The sequence below is a fragment of the Dryobates pubescens genome, chromosome 5, assembly GCF_014839835.1.
Source record: "Dryobates pubescens isolate bDryPub1 chromosome 5, bDryPub1.pri, whole genome shotgun sequence".
NCBI classification, from domain to species: domain Eukaryota; kingdom Metazoa; phylum Chordata; class Aves; order Piciformes; family Picidae; genus Dryobates; species Dryobates pubescens.
In genome coordinates this window covers 23,080,107-23,098,523 of record NC_071616.1, presented here as the reverse complement: position 1 = coordinate 23,098,523, position 18,417 = coordinate 23,080,107, and the positions used below count along the sequence as shown (strand labels likewise).

Sequence of the window (18,417 nt, the reverse complement as noted above, 5' to 3'; positions counted from 1 at the left end):
CAGGAAGACCTATCTATTCTATTTTTAATATTAAATCTTTATTTGGAAGATCATCTAATGAAATGTAAGCATTTCTATAATGTGATTTCAAGCTAATAATTGTTTAAATAATTGCTGATCAAGCATGTATGTTTCAAAGAACAGAAAGGTCTTACTGCATACAACAAAATGCCAATTAATAAATTATCCAAATTGAATTCCAGATTAGCCAACTTTTCCAAGACTACTGATGCAAACATTAAATCAAACATTCATCTTAACGTTTTCTATGCCTGTCACTTTCAGCTCTATCCAGATATTAAGTAAAAATCAATTATTTAATCATTAAAGAAGTACAAATAATAAAACTATACCTGAATGCAGAATATTTGGTAAGCTTTGAACTGTCTTCAATGTTCCATTGGTTTGCATTATTTTAGGGCTAGTCTAACATTCAGCATGCCAGTAACAATGAATAAGCCTAATGCATTACGTAAGTGTAAGCTGATTAAATCCTTGATCCTGAAGCCACCTCTATTTACCCCTCCCCCTCTGATTTAAAACTTGGCACAACTGAAAAAAATAATTTAAAAAAAAAATTTAAAAAATCTTATTTTTACATACTTTCAAAACCTAATTTGCATCTTTTTTGAATAAAACCCACCACAGTTTACACTACTATAAACCCATTGGGTTTTAGTCTTTCTTGTGTTTTAATAATTTCCTAAACCTGATAAATATCCATCTAAGTTATCAGTTCCCTAATAAATTTATTTTTGTGACCAAATATTTGATGCTTTAAAAAAATTATACTGACTGTCACAAAGTTATCAAGTTACCATGTCTGAGCTTTACTCATAAAAACTGATAGCAATTTGACCTAAATAGGAAACATGCTATCATAAACTTTAGTGCTGCCAAGAAGTGAGGCTGTAAAGCCATAGTGCACACACCAGTCCTAATTTCCAAAGATAATATCTCACATGAAGCGTATGTGCTATGACTTACATGGAGGAATAGATCAGTGGAGGTCATGAAAGAGTTATGTTCCCTTAGCACATTATAGCACTATGATCTCACTACATTGTCAATATGACAATAGAAGCAGGATAAACGGATCCATGCAGCAGTGGATATCAGCTAGTGCTCTCTACAGAAAAGGAACGTAGAAAGCAATACATGATTAACTGTTTTGAATAGTGAAAAACTTGCCTCCACTAGGCCCACATGCCATACTCAAAACAATTTGCCAAGAGCTGAAAACTGACTGAACAACTTCGTTGCTGCCTATTTTTTTGTGCCTGCATGTGAATTTTAGATGTCAATTATCAAACAATAGATATCTGGAAACTGTCAGTGCTTCACAGAGACAATACAACTATGAAGTGGTGAGCCCAAATCTTTGGACATTTTAAAATATTTTAATATAGCCATAGCTGTAGTGTCTCAGTAAAGGCAGCAGAACAGCTCAGAGCAAAAGAGACCATAATATGCTCTGTAGAGTCTTTCATTAGCACTGAGGATAGGAAGAGAGAGAAGAAAGTAAATTAACTTTCAACTCAGGAGTAGATTTTTAATCCATTGTGGTTTTGAAAGAGAAATATCATATTTTCTTGTAAAAGAGAATGTTCAAGCCAGGATTCACTGAAAGCCACCAAACAAGTTGGCTATGTAATGCAATATGTATTTTAAATTAGAAACCTAGTAATATTTTAATGAAAAAAAAAATAGTGTAGAAATTAACTAGGTACATAAAAATAGTATAAAGAGGTGGCTCTGGGTATAGAACTTTTTGTACCAGCATCTGAAGACATCCCAATCTATGGATACATTCTCATGTTTTAACATATGAGGTTATGTCATGAATCAATACCAGTGAGAGAAATCAATCAAGAAATATGTCTGGACAGCTAATAACAGGATGAAAGAATAATGTTGGTTTTTTCCTTCACAAATGGTGAGTAATACGGAGTTGGGCAGGTTAGAAAACACAGACTTTAGTAATACTCTTGGGGCTTCTCCTATCACATAAATTAATTTCTAGACAGAAAATTTAGAGTGGTTAATGAAAAACCCATATTCTCCTATTTACCTTATAACAAAACCAAACAGTCAATCAAAACAGATCAAGATCTATGCATTTTCCACCAGTACCCACCATAATAGGTCTTGAAAAACAAGAATTTCAAAATATATGAGTGCAATTGGTCCAAAATCTTTAGGTAATAAATTATTACATACCCCATTCTCTGTACGTTTCTCCACAGGTATATTTATGCCGTTTCTCTGATTTGGGGCTTGACGTCCACCTAAAAGCATAGTATCACTCTTAGTGAAAAATTCAGTTGTCAACAAAATTTCATTCTTCAATCTCGTTTTCAAGAATTTTTATATAAATCTTTTAGCTGTGAATTTTTATTCTTCTACTTCCAACTTTTTCTTACTAGGTTATTCTTTACACACAATGTAGTCAGCAGAAATAAAGCCTTTATTTCACAAACTTTCTTTTTTAAAAGTACAGACTTGCAGCTCTAGTTTTCTGAATTGTGTTTAGGCAACAATGGCATGAAAGGTAATGTACTGAGAGTGATTACTTAAGTTCCCTACTTCTGTGTCCACAAGAAGCAGTAGCTTCAGTTGAATACACTATAAATGAATGTAGTAGAGAGCTCTTTTCTAATGCCTTATAAAGAACTTCAATCTACAAATTGATCCATAGGTCAATGATTAATTTAAAATCCTTGAATAAATGGTTAGAAGCAACATTTTCCTTGAACATGAGACTGTAGCTTCAGGTGTATCTTAAATTTCTCAACGTTCATTAGATTTGTATTGCCCAAAGGAGATGACTGAGTCTCGAGTCTTTTCACAAATAAGCACAGTCTATACAAGTTAGATCAGAGAATTGAAATCTTTCTTTTTTTCTTATTCCAGTCTTTTAAGAAAGCCCCACTTAATATGGCACTGTTTTATATAAACACTTTTCCTGTAGAACCAAGCAGACCAACAACTTTTCAGGGTGCAAATTATCACCATCATTAAATACATCTGTACGAAAATAATGCAGTAAGCCTCTAATACCCACTAACTTTTCTGGGTTAGTATCATGAAAATAGAAACTACTCTAACTACAAAAATATTACTCAGACTGGTAGAAATTACTTTAGAGAAGGGAATTTGAGAACATGAATAAATGTGCCACTGAAGAAGGTTTGAAATGGTTTTGGTATAAGGAAGTTGTATTACATCGATGTACTAAAGTTCACTGAAAACTGATAATCAAGCTCACTTGAGAAACCTTTTAAATATACTTAGGTAACAATACTACAGGATAAGTGCACTTACTCTGTTCATTGCTTTCAGCTGGTGATTCCTCATGACGAAGAAAGAATTTCACCTCTTCCCTGCGTGGTCCCCATTTCTGTAGGTGGTCATACATCATGTGATCAAATGGTATGGGACGCTCTAAAAGTACAATAACAAAAAAATTATCACAACTATTTTAAGTTAAGTGAAGTTTTATAGAACTTTAACAATCATCATCCTTTCTAGTACCAATTAAATCGATCCAATGCATTTTATCTTATGCAAAGTCAAAGAAACAGGCACCAAGAGACAACAGTTGCACTGTATTAAAAGCTAGCCCATTACAGTAACATAGCTCACTACCTAACAGCAGTACATAGCCACTGTGCAAAACTATTCAAAAAATACCAGTGTTTACAAACCCTAATTTAGGAATTCTTTATCCTAACACTTATTTTTGCACCCTTGCTCCCCATCACCACCAAGATGGATAGTTTGTTCTATTGTTAAAAGAATTCATTCAATTTAATCCTCTAGTTTTCCACTCACACTAAAAGCCTTATAATTATATTGACATTTCATCTCCTAAGAATGTGAGCAGGTGTTCTCACTCCAATACACTGTGCGAGACATTAACTTCTAGTATGTGTGGAATTACTGTCAAATCTTTCAACAAATAAAGGGTAAGTTCTATACGCCAGTACGTCATCTTTTTTTCCCACCCAAAGAAATGTAAAACATTTTCATAGTGTAGTTATTTCTTCCAAATTGGTCAAATATATTATTACTAAGAGGATGCATCCTATACATTTAGTATTTAAAAATTAAAATACATTTCAGAAGCAAAGTTTTCACTGTTTCCATTATTATACTTGCATTTATTTTTAAGTGTTCTCATTAAAGAAAATCTCCCTAAGCATGGTATTAGAAGATATCTCCTAATCAGAATGAAGTTATACTAGAAGATATTTAATTAGCTTTCCTATGTGCAACACCATGTCAAACCACTATTACTACAAAATGGATGGAAACCCAAAAAGAGTTTGTCGCCTTCACTTTTAAAAGCAAAATGCATTCTGCCCTCAAAACCCAAACCACAGTTATCTCCCAGCAGGCAAAGCACCACTAACAATTTGCTATCCATTTTGTAATTAACCTATTTGACATGAGAAAACAGAATGATTCCAAGATATAACAAGTACCTTGAGGAAAGCATGGGAAACCCACACCACAAATACAGGTTCTATAAAGAATTTTATCTAAATTTATATGCATTATGAACAATATAGATGTATACATATCTTGATACTCTTGGGATACTTAATTATAGTACATAAAGAAAAACACGTTTTTCATTACTTGATTCACAATGCATTGAACACAATAAAGCATCTTGTCAAAATCTGTCATATCAAAAAGGTACAGAGATTAACTCAGTTCAGCCATATTTGTATCAACATGCATTCAATGGAGAAGGGTCATTTAAGCCACAAGATAACTATATTAATCAGCTAACTGGTTATCTGTCTTCCTTAAAAACAAAACAAAAAGGAAAAAAACCCAAACCCACAAAACAAAACCAAATATATTTTTCCTGTTTGTCACTCAAGTGGACCCCAAGAAACACTGTCAATAGTTTTTATGCACACAAGAGTAAGGTCAGTGGCTTATTACCACTCAGTGCTTGAAAAGGCATTTTAAAAACATGATTTTCAGGTTTTTCAGCTCCTAAAGTTTCAAGTGCTTTGAAGCATATCCACTAAAATTGCAGCATGAGTCTTCTAAAGATCATAGAGTGTAAAAATACTTAAATGTTTTCATTCAGAGACTTTAGGACACAGAAGATAAGAATCTTTAGGGATTTTTCCCAAATAAAAAAAGGTAAGCCTAGCAAGAACTGAAGCTTCATAACAAAGTACCAAGAAACTGGATGTCTGAACAGGGTTGGGCTAAACCTGGAATGGTGAGGAGTGGCTACAGCATTGCTCCTGGTTAGGCTGGTCTCCCATTAAAAGTAAGGCCCTGATCTTAGGAGTCAGGGGAAAAAAAAGAAAAAAAAAATCAAAGATTTCATTTACATAATGTACCTTGAAGAACCAAGGCTAATATTTTTCAGACATGATCATAGAGAGAAACAGGAAAGATTTCCTACTGCTTTAGCAAGTCTTCCACAAAAAACAGTTTGGGATATGCTGCCCTAAATTAGACAGAAAACAGGTTAAAATAGTAACAGCAACATCATCATCACCAAAACTGAGAACAGAAGAATGACAATTCACTGCATGAACCACATGAACCAAATGCAGAAAAGAAAGAGCAAGAGAAAATGGAAATTAATATTTGACACAATTCATTATGAGAATAGAAGTCCCCACTCCTTCCTTCAGTTTGTATCCTTCAAATCCAGAAAAACTGCAGGAAGAAAACAGAATCTTACGTTTGCTGTAAGTTAAGAAAGCATAACGGGATATTTTCTGGAAATACTAACTCTTTAAGAATCAAACCCAAAGCAAACAAAACCTGCAGTTAAACTTTTCCCAGTAGTCATAGCTTCAGGCCTATTTGTCAATGATTGTTTTGACAACAGTATTCCAAACACTAATTTTAAAGTTTAAATAGAAGAGAATGAAGAGAAGATGAAATAGGAGAATGGGAGCAGAGTAATAGCCAACAGACTAGACCCCTATACCTTAACAACACATTCAAAATTATCTAGAGTTCTTATTTTTCATTAATAACTAAGTGTAAAACCATGATATATGCACATATCCATCATTAATTGCAAAAACTGCCTTAGATTTAAAGTTGGATGAAAATTCTGAAAGACTTTTGAGAATTAAGCTTGACACCTTTACTTTTAAGGAAAAGTTTTGAGGATGAGCTAGTTTTAAAGTATTCTGAAATGACTGAAAGACCCTGAAAGACTAAACCACAGATACTGTATCAATGTTTTAGAAGAGAATTGCAAAATCCTCTCTGTTGGAACCGTGGATCCACTATTTAAAACAATGTAAACTTCAGACTTCATAATCTGCTTTTATCCTGATTACAACTGTCCTGCTATTTGTAATAAACATGTTAGTGTCTGCTATACATGAAACCAGAACACAAAGTAATGGATTATCTCCATAATGAGGGAGTTCCCTTCAAGATCAGAAATGAGACTTATCCCCCTCAGGTTTGCAATAGTACACTTGTAGTAAACAATTATTTCTTTCACAGTCACTCGCCTCTATGTTAAGACTAAATTCAGGAACACCAATACCAACTGCTGAAGGGCATGCCAGATGTAAATGAAGTTAATTGAGTACTGGGTGGATTTACAGATTGAAATCCATTCTCTTTTGGAGTTCCTGGCATCACACCTGTCTTTTGACCTCCTTAAGAACTGCTTTTGCAATAGCTGGGGAATGAAAGACTATTCTGTGTAGTTTTTGGTTTAGGTTTTTTTTTTCCCCTTTTCTTTTTTCTCCCTCACTTGTAGCATGAAAAATCTGTGCAAAAAGAGGAAGCTTCAACTTGACAAAGTACAAGGTGCTGCAAAATGTACTCACATACCAGGCGTAAATGCTATTGACTTTTTCAACTATTGTGCATCTCAAGAAACAGAAAAGAAGCAGGAACAGAGAATGGAATATAAAAATCAAATGCAAATAAACCAAATGCTTATGTCACGCAGCTCTGAGAAGAATGAGTTTTTTAACTCTAGTACAAACCCCACCAAAAGTGTTTTACAAGTCTTGGGAAGCTTCTCAACCCTTTTTTTGCCACACAAAAGCAAAGAAAAGCTAACATAAAAAACAAATGCACACCTTTTCCCAATTGCTAAGATATTATAATCCTCTGAACTCTAGAAAGCCTATATAATTTTTTGAGCCAAATTTCCATGGATTTTAGTAACATTTTTCTAGAAGACAAATGCCCTCTGTCACCTTCTAAAAATAAAATTAAGTATTTCTCATTTATTTATACATACATGGTCAGAAGAGGAAGATTATTAGAAGAGGCATTATTTTGTTAGATTGATATAGTTCAGAAAATGGGGAAGATTTTGGGTACAGGAATTTTCAGGGGTTTTGTCCCCGATGATAAAACTACAATTTACAAGCCTCATTGCTCTGAATTTGAGTAAAACTATTATTCATTTGGGCTACCTAAGAGGCTGTGGCTACCTGTAGGACAGAGGAGTTAGGGACCTTCACAAGAGGACAGAGATCTCTGATTTGTCATCTGTGCAACACGGCTAGACTACAAAGAAAATAGACCACTTATGGTCTGTGACAAAACCTGGAGTGTTTGTTCAACCCGTGATAGTCTGTATTAGTTTTGAACTTTACTTTCCCAAACGTCCTCTGAAAGAACATTTGTAGACATCTCATAAGGATAAGGGCTTATGGGTCAGAGAGTGCAATGGGAGAGAAAAAAAACCCACAGAACTTTTCCACTGGCACAACTTGTCATAGTTTCATTGTGAATGCTTCACACTTCCCACTCAACCATAATTTAAGTTGGCTATTGTTGTAACTGTTGCATTTAACTGTTTGGACTCTTCTTTACTACACCAGATCTCTGTGGCCAGCAGGAGTAGGGAGGTCATTCTGCCCCTGTACTCAGCACTGGTTAGGCCACACCTTGAGTCCTGTGTCCAGTTCTGGGCCCCTCAGATTAGGAAAGATGTTGAGTTGCTGGAATGTGTCCAGAGAAGGGCAACAAAGCTGGGGAGGGGTTTGGAGCACAAGCCCTATGAGGAGGCTGAGGGAGCTGGAGTTGCTTAGCCTGGAGAAGAGGAGGCTCAGGGCAGACCTTCTTGCTGACTACAACTACCTGAAGGGAGGTTGTAGCCAGGTGGGGGTTGGTCTCTTCTCCCAAGCAACCAGCACAGGAACAAGAGGACAAAGTCTCAAGCTGCGCCAGGGGAGGTTTAGGCTAGTTGTTAGGAAGTTCTTCACAGAAAGAGCGACTGCCCATTGGGATGGGCTGCCCAAGGAGGTGGTGGAGTCACACCATCACTGGAGGTGTTTAGGAAGAGACTGGATGGGGTGCTTGGTGCCATGGTTTTAGTTGATTAGATAGTGTTGAATGATAGGTTGGACTCGATGATCTCAAAGGTCTCTTCCAACCTGGTTAATTCTATTCTATTCTATTCTGCTCCAGGCAAAACTATTTTTGAGAACTTCAGGGGAAGAGTTCAGTGTAGCCCTTGAGAGTAGCTGACAAAAAATATGTCATATTTATTCCTGTTAAAAAAAAAAAAAGTCAGGTTGTTTCACTGAGAAATTCCTGTACAACAGACTTTAGGGAAAGTAGTTGAGGCCACCACCATGCAGATCTTGCATTTAACAATATCTTACATTTAAGGATAACAAACAAAATGCTTGTGCTGAAATTCCAGCCAGAGACACTTTAAAACCAGTATGTAGAAGATCCTGAAAAATCCAGAAACATGCACAAGTGTGTAATTTTTGCTTTTCATTCTCTGTGGTTCCACACTTTGTATGGAATAGGTCTATGTGGTTATCACCTTGAGTATTCAGCAGGGAAGCTAGATATGTGAAAGTTTCTTCATGCAAGTTTAAAAAAATCCAAACAAACAACAAAACAAACTTGGGAGCCACAAGCACATCTTTGAAGTTTGACAAGCCCATTCAACAGGTAGAAGCTTTGGGCAGAGTTCTGCTCCTAAACTTAGCTATCTGCACATAGATGTCTATTTCAGAAAACTGCGTGAGCTCCAATGCTCAAAATCAAATAGATAACTAGCTGAAATCAGTGATCTCTGTCTTTTATTCACGTTAATATCCAGATCTCCATTGACAATAATGGGATTAAAGACACATGGTTCACAGGGTAGGTACCCAAAATTTAGCCTTAGTCTCTCCATCCCTGCTTTCTGGGTAAGTTTTATTTCCCACTTTATAGAAACTTTAAGCTTTAGATAAAATACTTTTTCAATCTTGTAAGTTATTACAGAAAACATGTGCTTGCACTTGCCAGGGTTGCAAGGTTTAAGTGTCCCAGAAAGATGCTGTGGATCACCGTCCCAGTTTCCAGTCACTCTTTGAAGCTAATTGACAACATTCTCTGCATTTTTTAAGAGGTTCACCCTCACAGTATCATGAAAGCAGAATAACAAGTAAGGCCATCTATGTTACACCTTCACAAACAAGTGACTGGAAAACATTAAGGATATTTGAATGCTGTTAAATGCAAGCTGCAGACCCATTTTAGAAATTTCTGTGATGCACTTGGCATCACAGACTCTCTGTAATATAAGTTCCAATTTAATAAAGTTTTAACCCTGCAAGTTTTATTCTGAAAGACAGTTTCTAACTAAGCATGAACTGATCTTGTGTTCCTAGAAACTGCAGACATGCTTAACATCTCCCTCTCTCACTACTGCCTAAACTCTGAGCTCCCACCCAATTAGGGAATTACCTCAAGGCACATTTTCCCCTTACAGTCTTAGAAAAGTTTAGAAAAGAGAATGAGTAGTTCCCCCAGGAGGAAAACAGTCTAGATTGCTAACACTCAAAAGCTGCAAAGCATCTGGACAAATGTGTTTGTCCAAAAGCAGGGGGAGCAAGCAGCTGTGTAGTGCTTAGCTGCCAGCTGGGGTCAAACCACAACACCCCTCTATGAAAAATGTAAGAATTCAACATCAAGTTATGACCTTATCAGTCACTAAACAAAACAGGTTACACAAGCAGCTTAAACAGGGGTGATTTTAGTAACTGAGGGATAAGAACTTGCCTGTTATTCTCACCTGTCTACCAATTCTACTCACATCTATACGTTGATGAATTATAACCTGGGGGCTTGTACTACACGCAAACCCAAGAATCTGTCTAAAACCAGAATTTATAATAGGGCTGTTTTGTCATTTCCTGAAAGAACTGCCCACTCCATTATTGTGTGAAATTGCAACACAAATAGGATATGGGCACTACCACTTGCCCCAAGGGAGCTTGACATATCTTTGAAAGGAAATGTTCATGAAGAAGCTGGAGATACTGTGTCAAATTCTGGCACAATTCTGTCTGCAGAACGTCTGCTATTCATGATATGGAAAGAAAAAATTTGTATTCTCATTCTTAAATTCCAGGTTGTATTCACATGCCCAAGAGTGATGAAATAAGATTGGAAAGAATTAAGGTTGTGGTTTGTACCCACTGACTGTAAGAAAAATATCACCAAGATTCCATACTTTCATTTAAATATGCTGCTTCTAGAAGTGAAAATATCCTCTTCCCCACCTTTTCTTCCCCCCATTTTTTCCTTTCCTTTAAAATGAGGATACTGAATATGTGGTTTATGCAATTTAAAAAAGTGAACTAGAAGCTAGTAACATATTAAAGGAGCATTTTACCAAAAACTCCAGGATGAGGAAGAAAACAGAGAAGGAAAAAAAAAAAAAAAAAGAGTCAAGAATTGCATTCATCTCTACAGATACTGAATTGCCATGCTTTGCATAACAGTTTGCTAGGAAAAAAAAAAGTACAATTTGAAATCATTAATATTGAAAAGTCAGTCTTACCATTTCTATCATTTGTACATATATTTAAATCAATTTCTACTGAAGATTTTACTTACCATTTCCACGCCATACTTCAGCCAGATGGCAGCTTCCTTCTCCAGGCTCTTTGCAGAACTCTACTACATCACGACAGGTCGTTTCTGGTGTAATTGGAACTTCTGTCAGAATCTGTTCATTGTTGCTCAGAAACACAGTTAATATCATCTAAAAGGAAAAAAAAAACAGAATATTTTTTAAAATGGCAAGAATAAAATTATGGGTAAGATTCATAATCCCCCTGAAAATGGAAACATATGTTTATGGTTTGTTACCACAACCCGTCAAAGTAGTTTTCAGTTCCTTGTAACTTTGCCAAAGTTTAGTCTTTTGTGTGGAATTTTCTTGACAGTGCATTGAATTGACTTTAAAAAAACAACACTTGAAGTGGTTTAGTTCTGTCTGAAAATAATACTAGGATGGAAGGAACAAATTTTGTGTTTGATGCCTGAAATTATAGCATTTAAATGTTACAGATAAATACTTTGGCAAAGTAACCTGAAGCTTTACAGGTAGGCAACCCTTTGCAGGATGACTGTCATTTTGGCAAATAGCCTGAAGACACAGTTAGTTACATTTGGTTGAATTGTAAGCATTTGGTTAACTGGTAAATCTCAGATTTAAAAAAAAAAAAAAAAAAAAAAAAAAAAAAGAGAGAAGCAAAAAAATTATATTTTTCAAGGGACTGCATTTGCTTAGTATACTTGCTACAACTAAAACCCTCTGAAAAGTCGTTTCTATCCGTACTACCCCCACCATAATCACACATGCAGCCTTCCCACAGCAGTACTAAGCGTGCTCTCTTCACTCAGAATTATAACATCAAAAGATTACTTTTTCTCTAGTAACTGCTCCCAGCTATTCCAGTTGGAAAGCAGCCACAAAACTGAAAATAACTTTCCGTCCCCTCCTCCCCCCTTAACAACATTCAAGATGACTTGACATTAAGGGAAATAGATGAAAAAGTGGGATGAAATCTGTAAAGGAAAAAGCCTAGCACTAAGAGCTACTGCTAATCTGGGTCAATGTAAACTTCTGTTCAAATTCCTTTCTCCACCCTAAATAAATGTGTGCACAAATATAGATACCCAGAGACATTCCCATCCCTCTTCATGCTAGCAGGTGTAACTTGCTGCAAAGTTAAACACTCAAAAAACTGTGTATATTAGCTTAACCCAGCCTAACACCCTTGGTGCATACATACTATGTGATCATTAATAATATGTTCATTTGCTACATTCCCCCTATCACGGGCCTCTACTTTACACAGTATCCTCAATAGCTTTGTTCTGTAGGTCCTCATGCAAATTACTGCAAAAGCTGGAAGCACACAGTAGCTGAGGGGCTTTTAAGAAGGAAAGACAAAAAAAACATTCTGCCAAGGAACAAACTCCTAATACAATGATGTTGAAATAACATTTTTTTTTCATGAGTGACTCTGGTGATGAAACAAAAAAGGTTGCATTCAAACACAAGTATTTCTATGTTACACAAAATCCTCTGAAAGATACTTGACCTTAAGCTCCTGCTTAAAATTAAACATACTTTTAACAACTCTCTCTGCACTCTAATTTCCCATCTGTAGCCACAATAGTATTCTGTACACTCATGGGGACCAAACAGAGAGAATGTGATCTTTAAAGGACAAAGATACCACAATAATAGATGTCCCTAGAGAATAGGAAAAAATCAGTCATTTTGTCTGCAAACAAAGTTCTTTCAGATCTTTGCAGTAAATAAAATGTGTCATCACATACTTAACCATAAAGATTCAAGCTAATTATTTAAAAGCTCTTCATTAAATGAGCACTCTCCTCTTTAACAAGGTTGTGCTTCAATTACATAAGGAATTCTTGCAACCATTCATCATACTTTTATATATGGGACATACAGATGTGCCAAGCTGGAGATGTGCATTACTAACAGCTAGACACTGAACAAGTGCAGTCTATCTCCTTTAGAAGCAGGCACATGACAAATTCCAAGAAAGCAAAGGCTTCAGGTGCTGGGTCTCCTCATCAGTCCTCCAGACTTCTTTTAGTCAAAGTTTCTACTCTCTCTCAGTCTGCCAAGTTTATACACTGTGTCCTTCAGTTTTCAAATACCTACACTTCAACACAACAAGCAGTCGTCCAGGACTGTAAATACACTAGAATTCACTACATTTTTCCAACAGCAGCATTAAAAGAAGCTGCAGTAAAAGCTACAGTAGAAGCTAGGAGGAAGCCACATAATGCAGCTACAGATAATACTGAAAGTGCCTGTAACCACCTGCTGTAAACAGCTCATAATGTCATTATTCCCTTGTAAAAGATTCAGCCTTGATATTCAGTGGCTGTGGAATCCTTTACAGAATAAATACCCAATGTGGAATCTAGTAGTGGAATTTGACCTTAAACTTAAGAAAGAAGAGTCATATATGAACATAAAACAACAGAAACCTTAAGAGGTCATCTAATGAAGTCTCTTGGCCTCAGGCAGGATTAACTATACATACACTACTCTGCAGAGATGCTTGTTTAACCTGTTATGAAAAGCCTTTCATGATGGAAATTCCACCACTTCCTTGAACCATCCAAATCAGAAATCCAGGATTCTCTTTGCAAGAAGTTTCTTAGTCTAGACAAAGCTTTCTTTGACAGTATTTAAATCCACTAGTTCCAGCCAGAAAATATTTTTTTCTTCCTTCCTTTTGTTCTCCCTCTGCAGTTAAATTTAAGGAATACAGAATAAATAGAATAGAATAGAACAGAACAGAATAGAATAAACCAGGATAGAAAAGACCTTTGAGATAATCAAGTCCAACCTATCACCCAACACAATCTAATCAACTAAACCATGGAACCAAGTGCCTTATCCAGTCTCCTCTTAAACACCTCCAGTGATGGAGTGACTCCACCACCTCCCTGGACAGCCCATCCTAATGGGCAATCGCTCTTTCTATGAAGAACTTCTTCCCAACGTCCAGCCTAAACCTCCCCTGGTGCAGCTTGAGACTGTTTCCTCTTGTTCTGGTGCTGGCTGCCTGGAAGAAGCAACCAACCCCCACCTGGCCACAACCTCCCTTCAGGGAGTTGTAGACAGCAAGAAGGTCTGCCCTGAGCCTCCTCTACTCCAGGCTAAGCAACTCCAGCTCCCTCAGCCTCTCCTTATAGGGCTTGTGCTCCAAACACCTCACCAGCTTTGTTGCTCTTTTCTGGACATATTCCAGCAAGTTAACATCTTTCCTAATCTGAGGGGCCCAGAACTGGACACAGGACTCAAGGTGTGACCTAACCAGTGCTGAGTACAGGGGCAGAATGACCTCCCTGCTCCTGCTGGCCACACTATTCCTGATGCAGGCCAAGATGCTATTGGCCTTCTTGGACACCTGGGCACACTGCTGGCTCATGTTCAGCCTACTATCAACCAGTACCCCAGGTCCTTTTCTGCTAGGCCACTCTCCAGCCACTCTGACCCCAGCCTGTAGCACTGCATGGGGTTGTTGTGGCCAATGTGTAAAACCCAGCACTTAGATTTGTTAAATCTCATGCCATTAGACTCCACCCATCAAGTAAACTGAGCAAGTTAAACACCACCAGTCTGACAGAGTTATCATGTCAGTATTCTAAATAGTTTCCCCATAACAACTGATAGCAATTTTGAAATAAAACTCAAGTTTCCCAAACCTTATAAGAATATCAAGAGACCCTGGCTTTACTGAGGTCATAACAGGATACATACCAACTCTATAATTTGTCTAAAAGACCTGTTATCTTGTTATGAAAGGATAAATGGAGCAGCTTAACACCATGCAGTTAGTACTACAAGGTTCCCAAGTTGCTATTTTTTTATTGCTGTTAAGACAACACTGGCCCAGGAAACTTGTTTCTTGTATTCAAGATTATCTGTTCACATCTGCAAACAGGCTGAAAAGGAAAGAAAAGCTTTGGAAGCGTGAGTTATCCCATATATATCAGTCAAATCTCCATAAATTCAGACCTCAACCACTATATAAACTCAGTCCCCTTTGCAAGACCCAGTCAAAATCTGAGGTAACTCAACTATATCACTTTCTACTCTCAACTGAGAGCATACCAGTATTGTCTTCTCCAAAGCTGGGTGTCACTCACAACATCACCTGCAAAACAGCCCAAAGAAATGTATCTCACTAATAAGGAGGGCAAGGTGCTGTAGCCAATTATTGTCATACTACTCATCATGCAAACTAGGTTAAATAAGGATTTATTTTTAACAGATTGCCTGAGTAATACCAGAGGAGCTGAAACAATGTGCTGTGAAATGGTCTGAAACATACAGAAGAAGATTCAAAATACTGAGCATTATTAATATATTGTCATATAAATTCAATTTTCCAAGTCAGTGTCATAGCTGTCCCTATTTGTGATGGGGAAGTAAGAGGTATTTCATAGTGATAAACTAGAAAGAAGCATTGATAAAGCCTGGAAATCTGCTCCTGAAGAATACAAGTGAAAGATGTACATTAAATATATACTACACCCACTGAAGTAAATTTGCTTTATGAAAAACATTCTCAGCAAACATTAGGACACAGGAGAACTGATAAACCCTTTGGTTTCTCTTTTAAATTGGATTCCTAAATAGGAACAGTTGTATAAAGAGTAAGATCATAACCACTGTAGTATTTCTTTTGATAAACTCTCAGTTCAATCATTCCAAACTTTTAATACTTGGACACAATGTTATACAACAAGTTCAACCTAACATTCATGAATAAGTCACCTCAGGGCTTCTAAATCATGTAATTTTTCCACAATGAGTACGAAGCTCCAAATCTTACATTTCCCTCATTGTTCTCAACCCACAAATGAATGTTACCTCTCTGTTCCTCTTTACTGCTTCTGCTACCAAACCTCCATGAATATCCACCTTCATGAAATCTCATTTCTTCTTACTCTTGTTTTTAACCTCCTTACAACCTGTAGCTAAGCTATATCCAACATCACAACCTGCCTTCAAAACTACTCTTGTCATCTCACTTATTTCTCAGCTTTCAGATGACCTTCTTCTAGGACAATCTCAGAATCAGTACTCTATGCAAATCTTCTCTGCCTAACTAGACCACCACCATGAAAACAGAAGATGACAGCTATGCATGTTGTTTCTTATTAAATAGCCTAGAATGCTAAAACTCCAACTCCTGAGGTCTTTTCCTTATCATTTTTCTACAATCTTATTGGAAAAAACAAAAACAAACACACACCAAAAAAATCCACCAACCAATAACCCCACCACCACTACTTTTTTATCTTCAGCCAACATCCCAAATTAAAAAGAACAAGTATGCAATTAGTTAGGTCCTCATTAACAATGTATATGTGAGATAAAAAATGAATCTTACCAAACTATTATCTCATGCTACCAAGACCAGAAACACTGATGCTTGAGAATAAATTATACACCCACACCTCCATTGCCTTATGCTCAAATTAATGTAATAACTCCGACAGCTGACACAATAAATGTTGTAAATACCATAACACAGTCCATGTACCCTGGACTCCCTACTCCCAGAACATTGAATTATTTAAGCAATCAGACAAGTACTGTATCAAGACATGTTGAAACATTAGAATTTAAAACAAGTTCCAGATTATTTTCTTATAGTACTAGTTACATATTCAATTAGAAAAAGAGAAACAGCCAGTCCTGAGGATGAAGGTGGTAAATTATTTGGACAGCTTTTTGCCTTACATGTAACCAATTTTTAACTAAACCCCACATTTCCAATGAAACCAGGGTTCCTGGCAAAAATGGATGAGACATTCATTACTTTTCCTACAAATAACCTACTCCATGTCCACAACAACAAAGTAATTTAGAAAAATCACATCTGTGAAAGATTAGATGTAAGATAATTCAAGCAGAGAAAAAAAAGGTTAAGAAAAAAAATCCAAGAAAATAAAACTAATTAATGTTTTCCTTTGTGCTATCCACTGCTCTCACTGCCCAAATCTAGATATAGTAATGCCTACCTGATATTGAAGGCAGAGCAGATGATAGATCTTTTAATATTAATAACTTCTGCCAATTTAAGAATTATAAAGCATGTGATTAGGAGTTAAGAATTTACTGGATACTTAATACGGCTGAATTCACACATAGCTATTTAGTCTTAGTAGATTTTCCCTTTGCTTTTCTATAAGCTAACCTATATTTCATTGTGTAAAAGTAAGAAAAAACAAAACCCCACAAAATGCCTCTTACAGAAAAAGGGTGATCTGACATTTCAAATGTATCAAATATTTATCATTAAAAGGCTTACACACAATGAACTTAAAGTACAGAACTTATTTCTGTTAGAAATGCCTACTTCATTCTTTCTGTTTCATGGAAACTGGAAGGCATTATCTTCTCACCATGTGTTTTCCTCTAATAAAAAGTGTTCCAAAATATCTATTCATGATCTTGTGCTTTGCTGTTTCAGAGCACTTAATGGTGCCTACAACTCCAAGAAGAGAACAAACAGCAAAGTAAATCCCTGTTACATAGTATAGACCTCAACATCTCCCAAGAAGTTTTATTTACTTTCATCCTTAGTTTTGGTGACTGAGGAGTCCCAGGGACTTGCTATACTTAAGATGCTATTACAATAGAATTACATCCAAAATGTCCAAACTCATATCTTACTGAAATGTCAAAGCCCCATCATCAAATATGAACTTTGAGTAAGACTGAGTTTTTCAGTTACTATAAAAATTAAAAAATTAGATGCAAGGAAAATGTGAAGAGGTGAAACATCATCCCTTTGGTCATGAGACATACAAATACACACAGCTCTGTGTGTAGAATGGCGAGAGAAAGTTATCAATTATCTCATGCAAGTTTGCTTGCCTGGAATTCATGCCATTACATAAATCTTGCATCAGCTACAGCTGCAGAAATACTTGGTGTACATTTCAAACACTAAGGTAGAATTTTATTTGCAGTATGCACATTGTCCCTTTTTAAGATTTTCAACTTAATCAGGTGAAGCTTTAAACAACTGTATTTTAAAAGAAACCAAACTATGAAATTATAATCACAAAGCTGCTTTAATTAAAGCCATCTAAAGATACATTCTTGATTCAAGTCGTAAGTATTTCTTTCTACTGTTGAGATTTCAGAACAAATCACAAATAAATCTGATTATTACATGTAAAGCCCAGAAAAACAGTAACAGGATCAAATTTTTTCATTTCCCTGTATTAGAAAGAAACATTTAAAGTCCATCTAATAAACAAGTTATTCACCAGCACACTTGTTCCAGTAATTATTTACCTTCAGAATAAAGCTATTATTTTGAAAAATAGGTCTGTTGAAGAATTTCTTGCTATACAAGTCTTATTTCAAATAACAGCATCACAACATACAGCAAATTTACTATTAGTGACTGTGGTTTTCTTCAGGACACTTATTTCTCTTTACATCTTTTCCTCTTTCCCATATCCATAGATTTTGTAGAATGGTTTGAGTTGGAAGGAACCTTAAAGACCATCTAATTCCAACCCCCCCACCATGGGCAGGAACACCTTCCACTAGTCCAGGTTACTTAAGGCCTC

The 18,417-nt window shown here is 36.2% G+C and overlaps 1 protein-coding gene across 4 annotated transcripts in view; it reads right to left on the bottom strand.

Annotated features, from left to right (window-relative positions):
* PPP1R13B (protein phosphatase 1 regulatory subunit 13B) overlaps window positions 1-18,417 on the bottom strand; it is a 70,059-nt gene that overhangs the window by 33,578 nt on the left and 18,064 nt on the right. For all 4 annotated transcript variants that reach the window (XM_054161778.1, XM_054161779.1, XM_054161781.1 and 1 more), the window contains exons 2-4: window positions 10,876-11,023; window positions 3,325-3,444; window positions 2,221-2,288 (exon numbers count right to left, since the gene is read on the bottom strand). In XM_054161778.1, coding sequence (XP_054017753.1) covers window positions 2,221-2,288; window positions 3,325-3,444; window positions 10,876-11,023 — 336 coding nt within the window. The remainder of the gene's footprint in view (window positions 1-2,220; window positions 2,289-3,324; window positions 3,445-10,875; window positions 11,024-18,417) is intronic.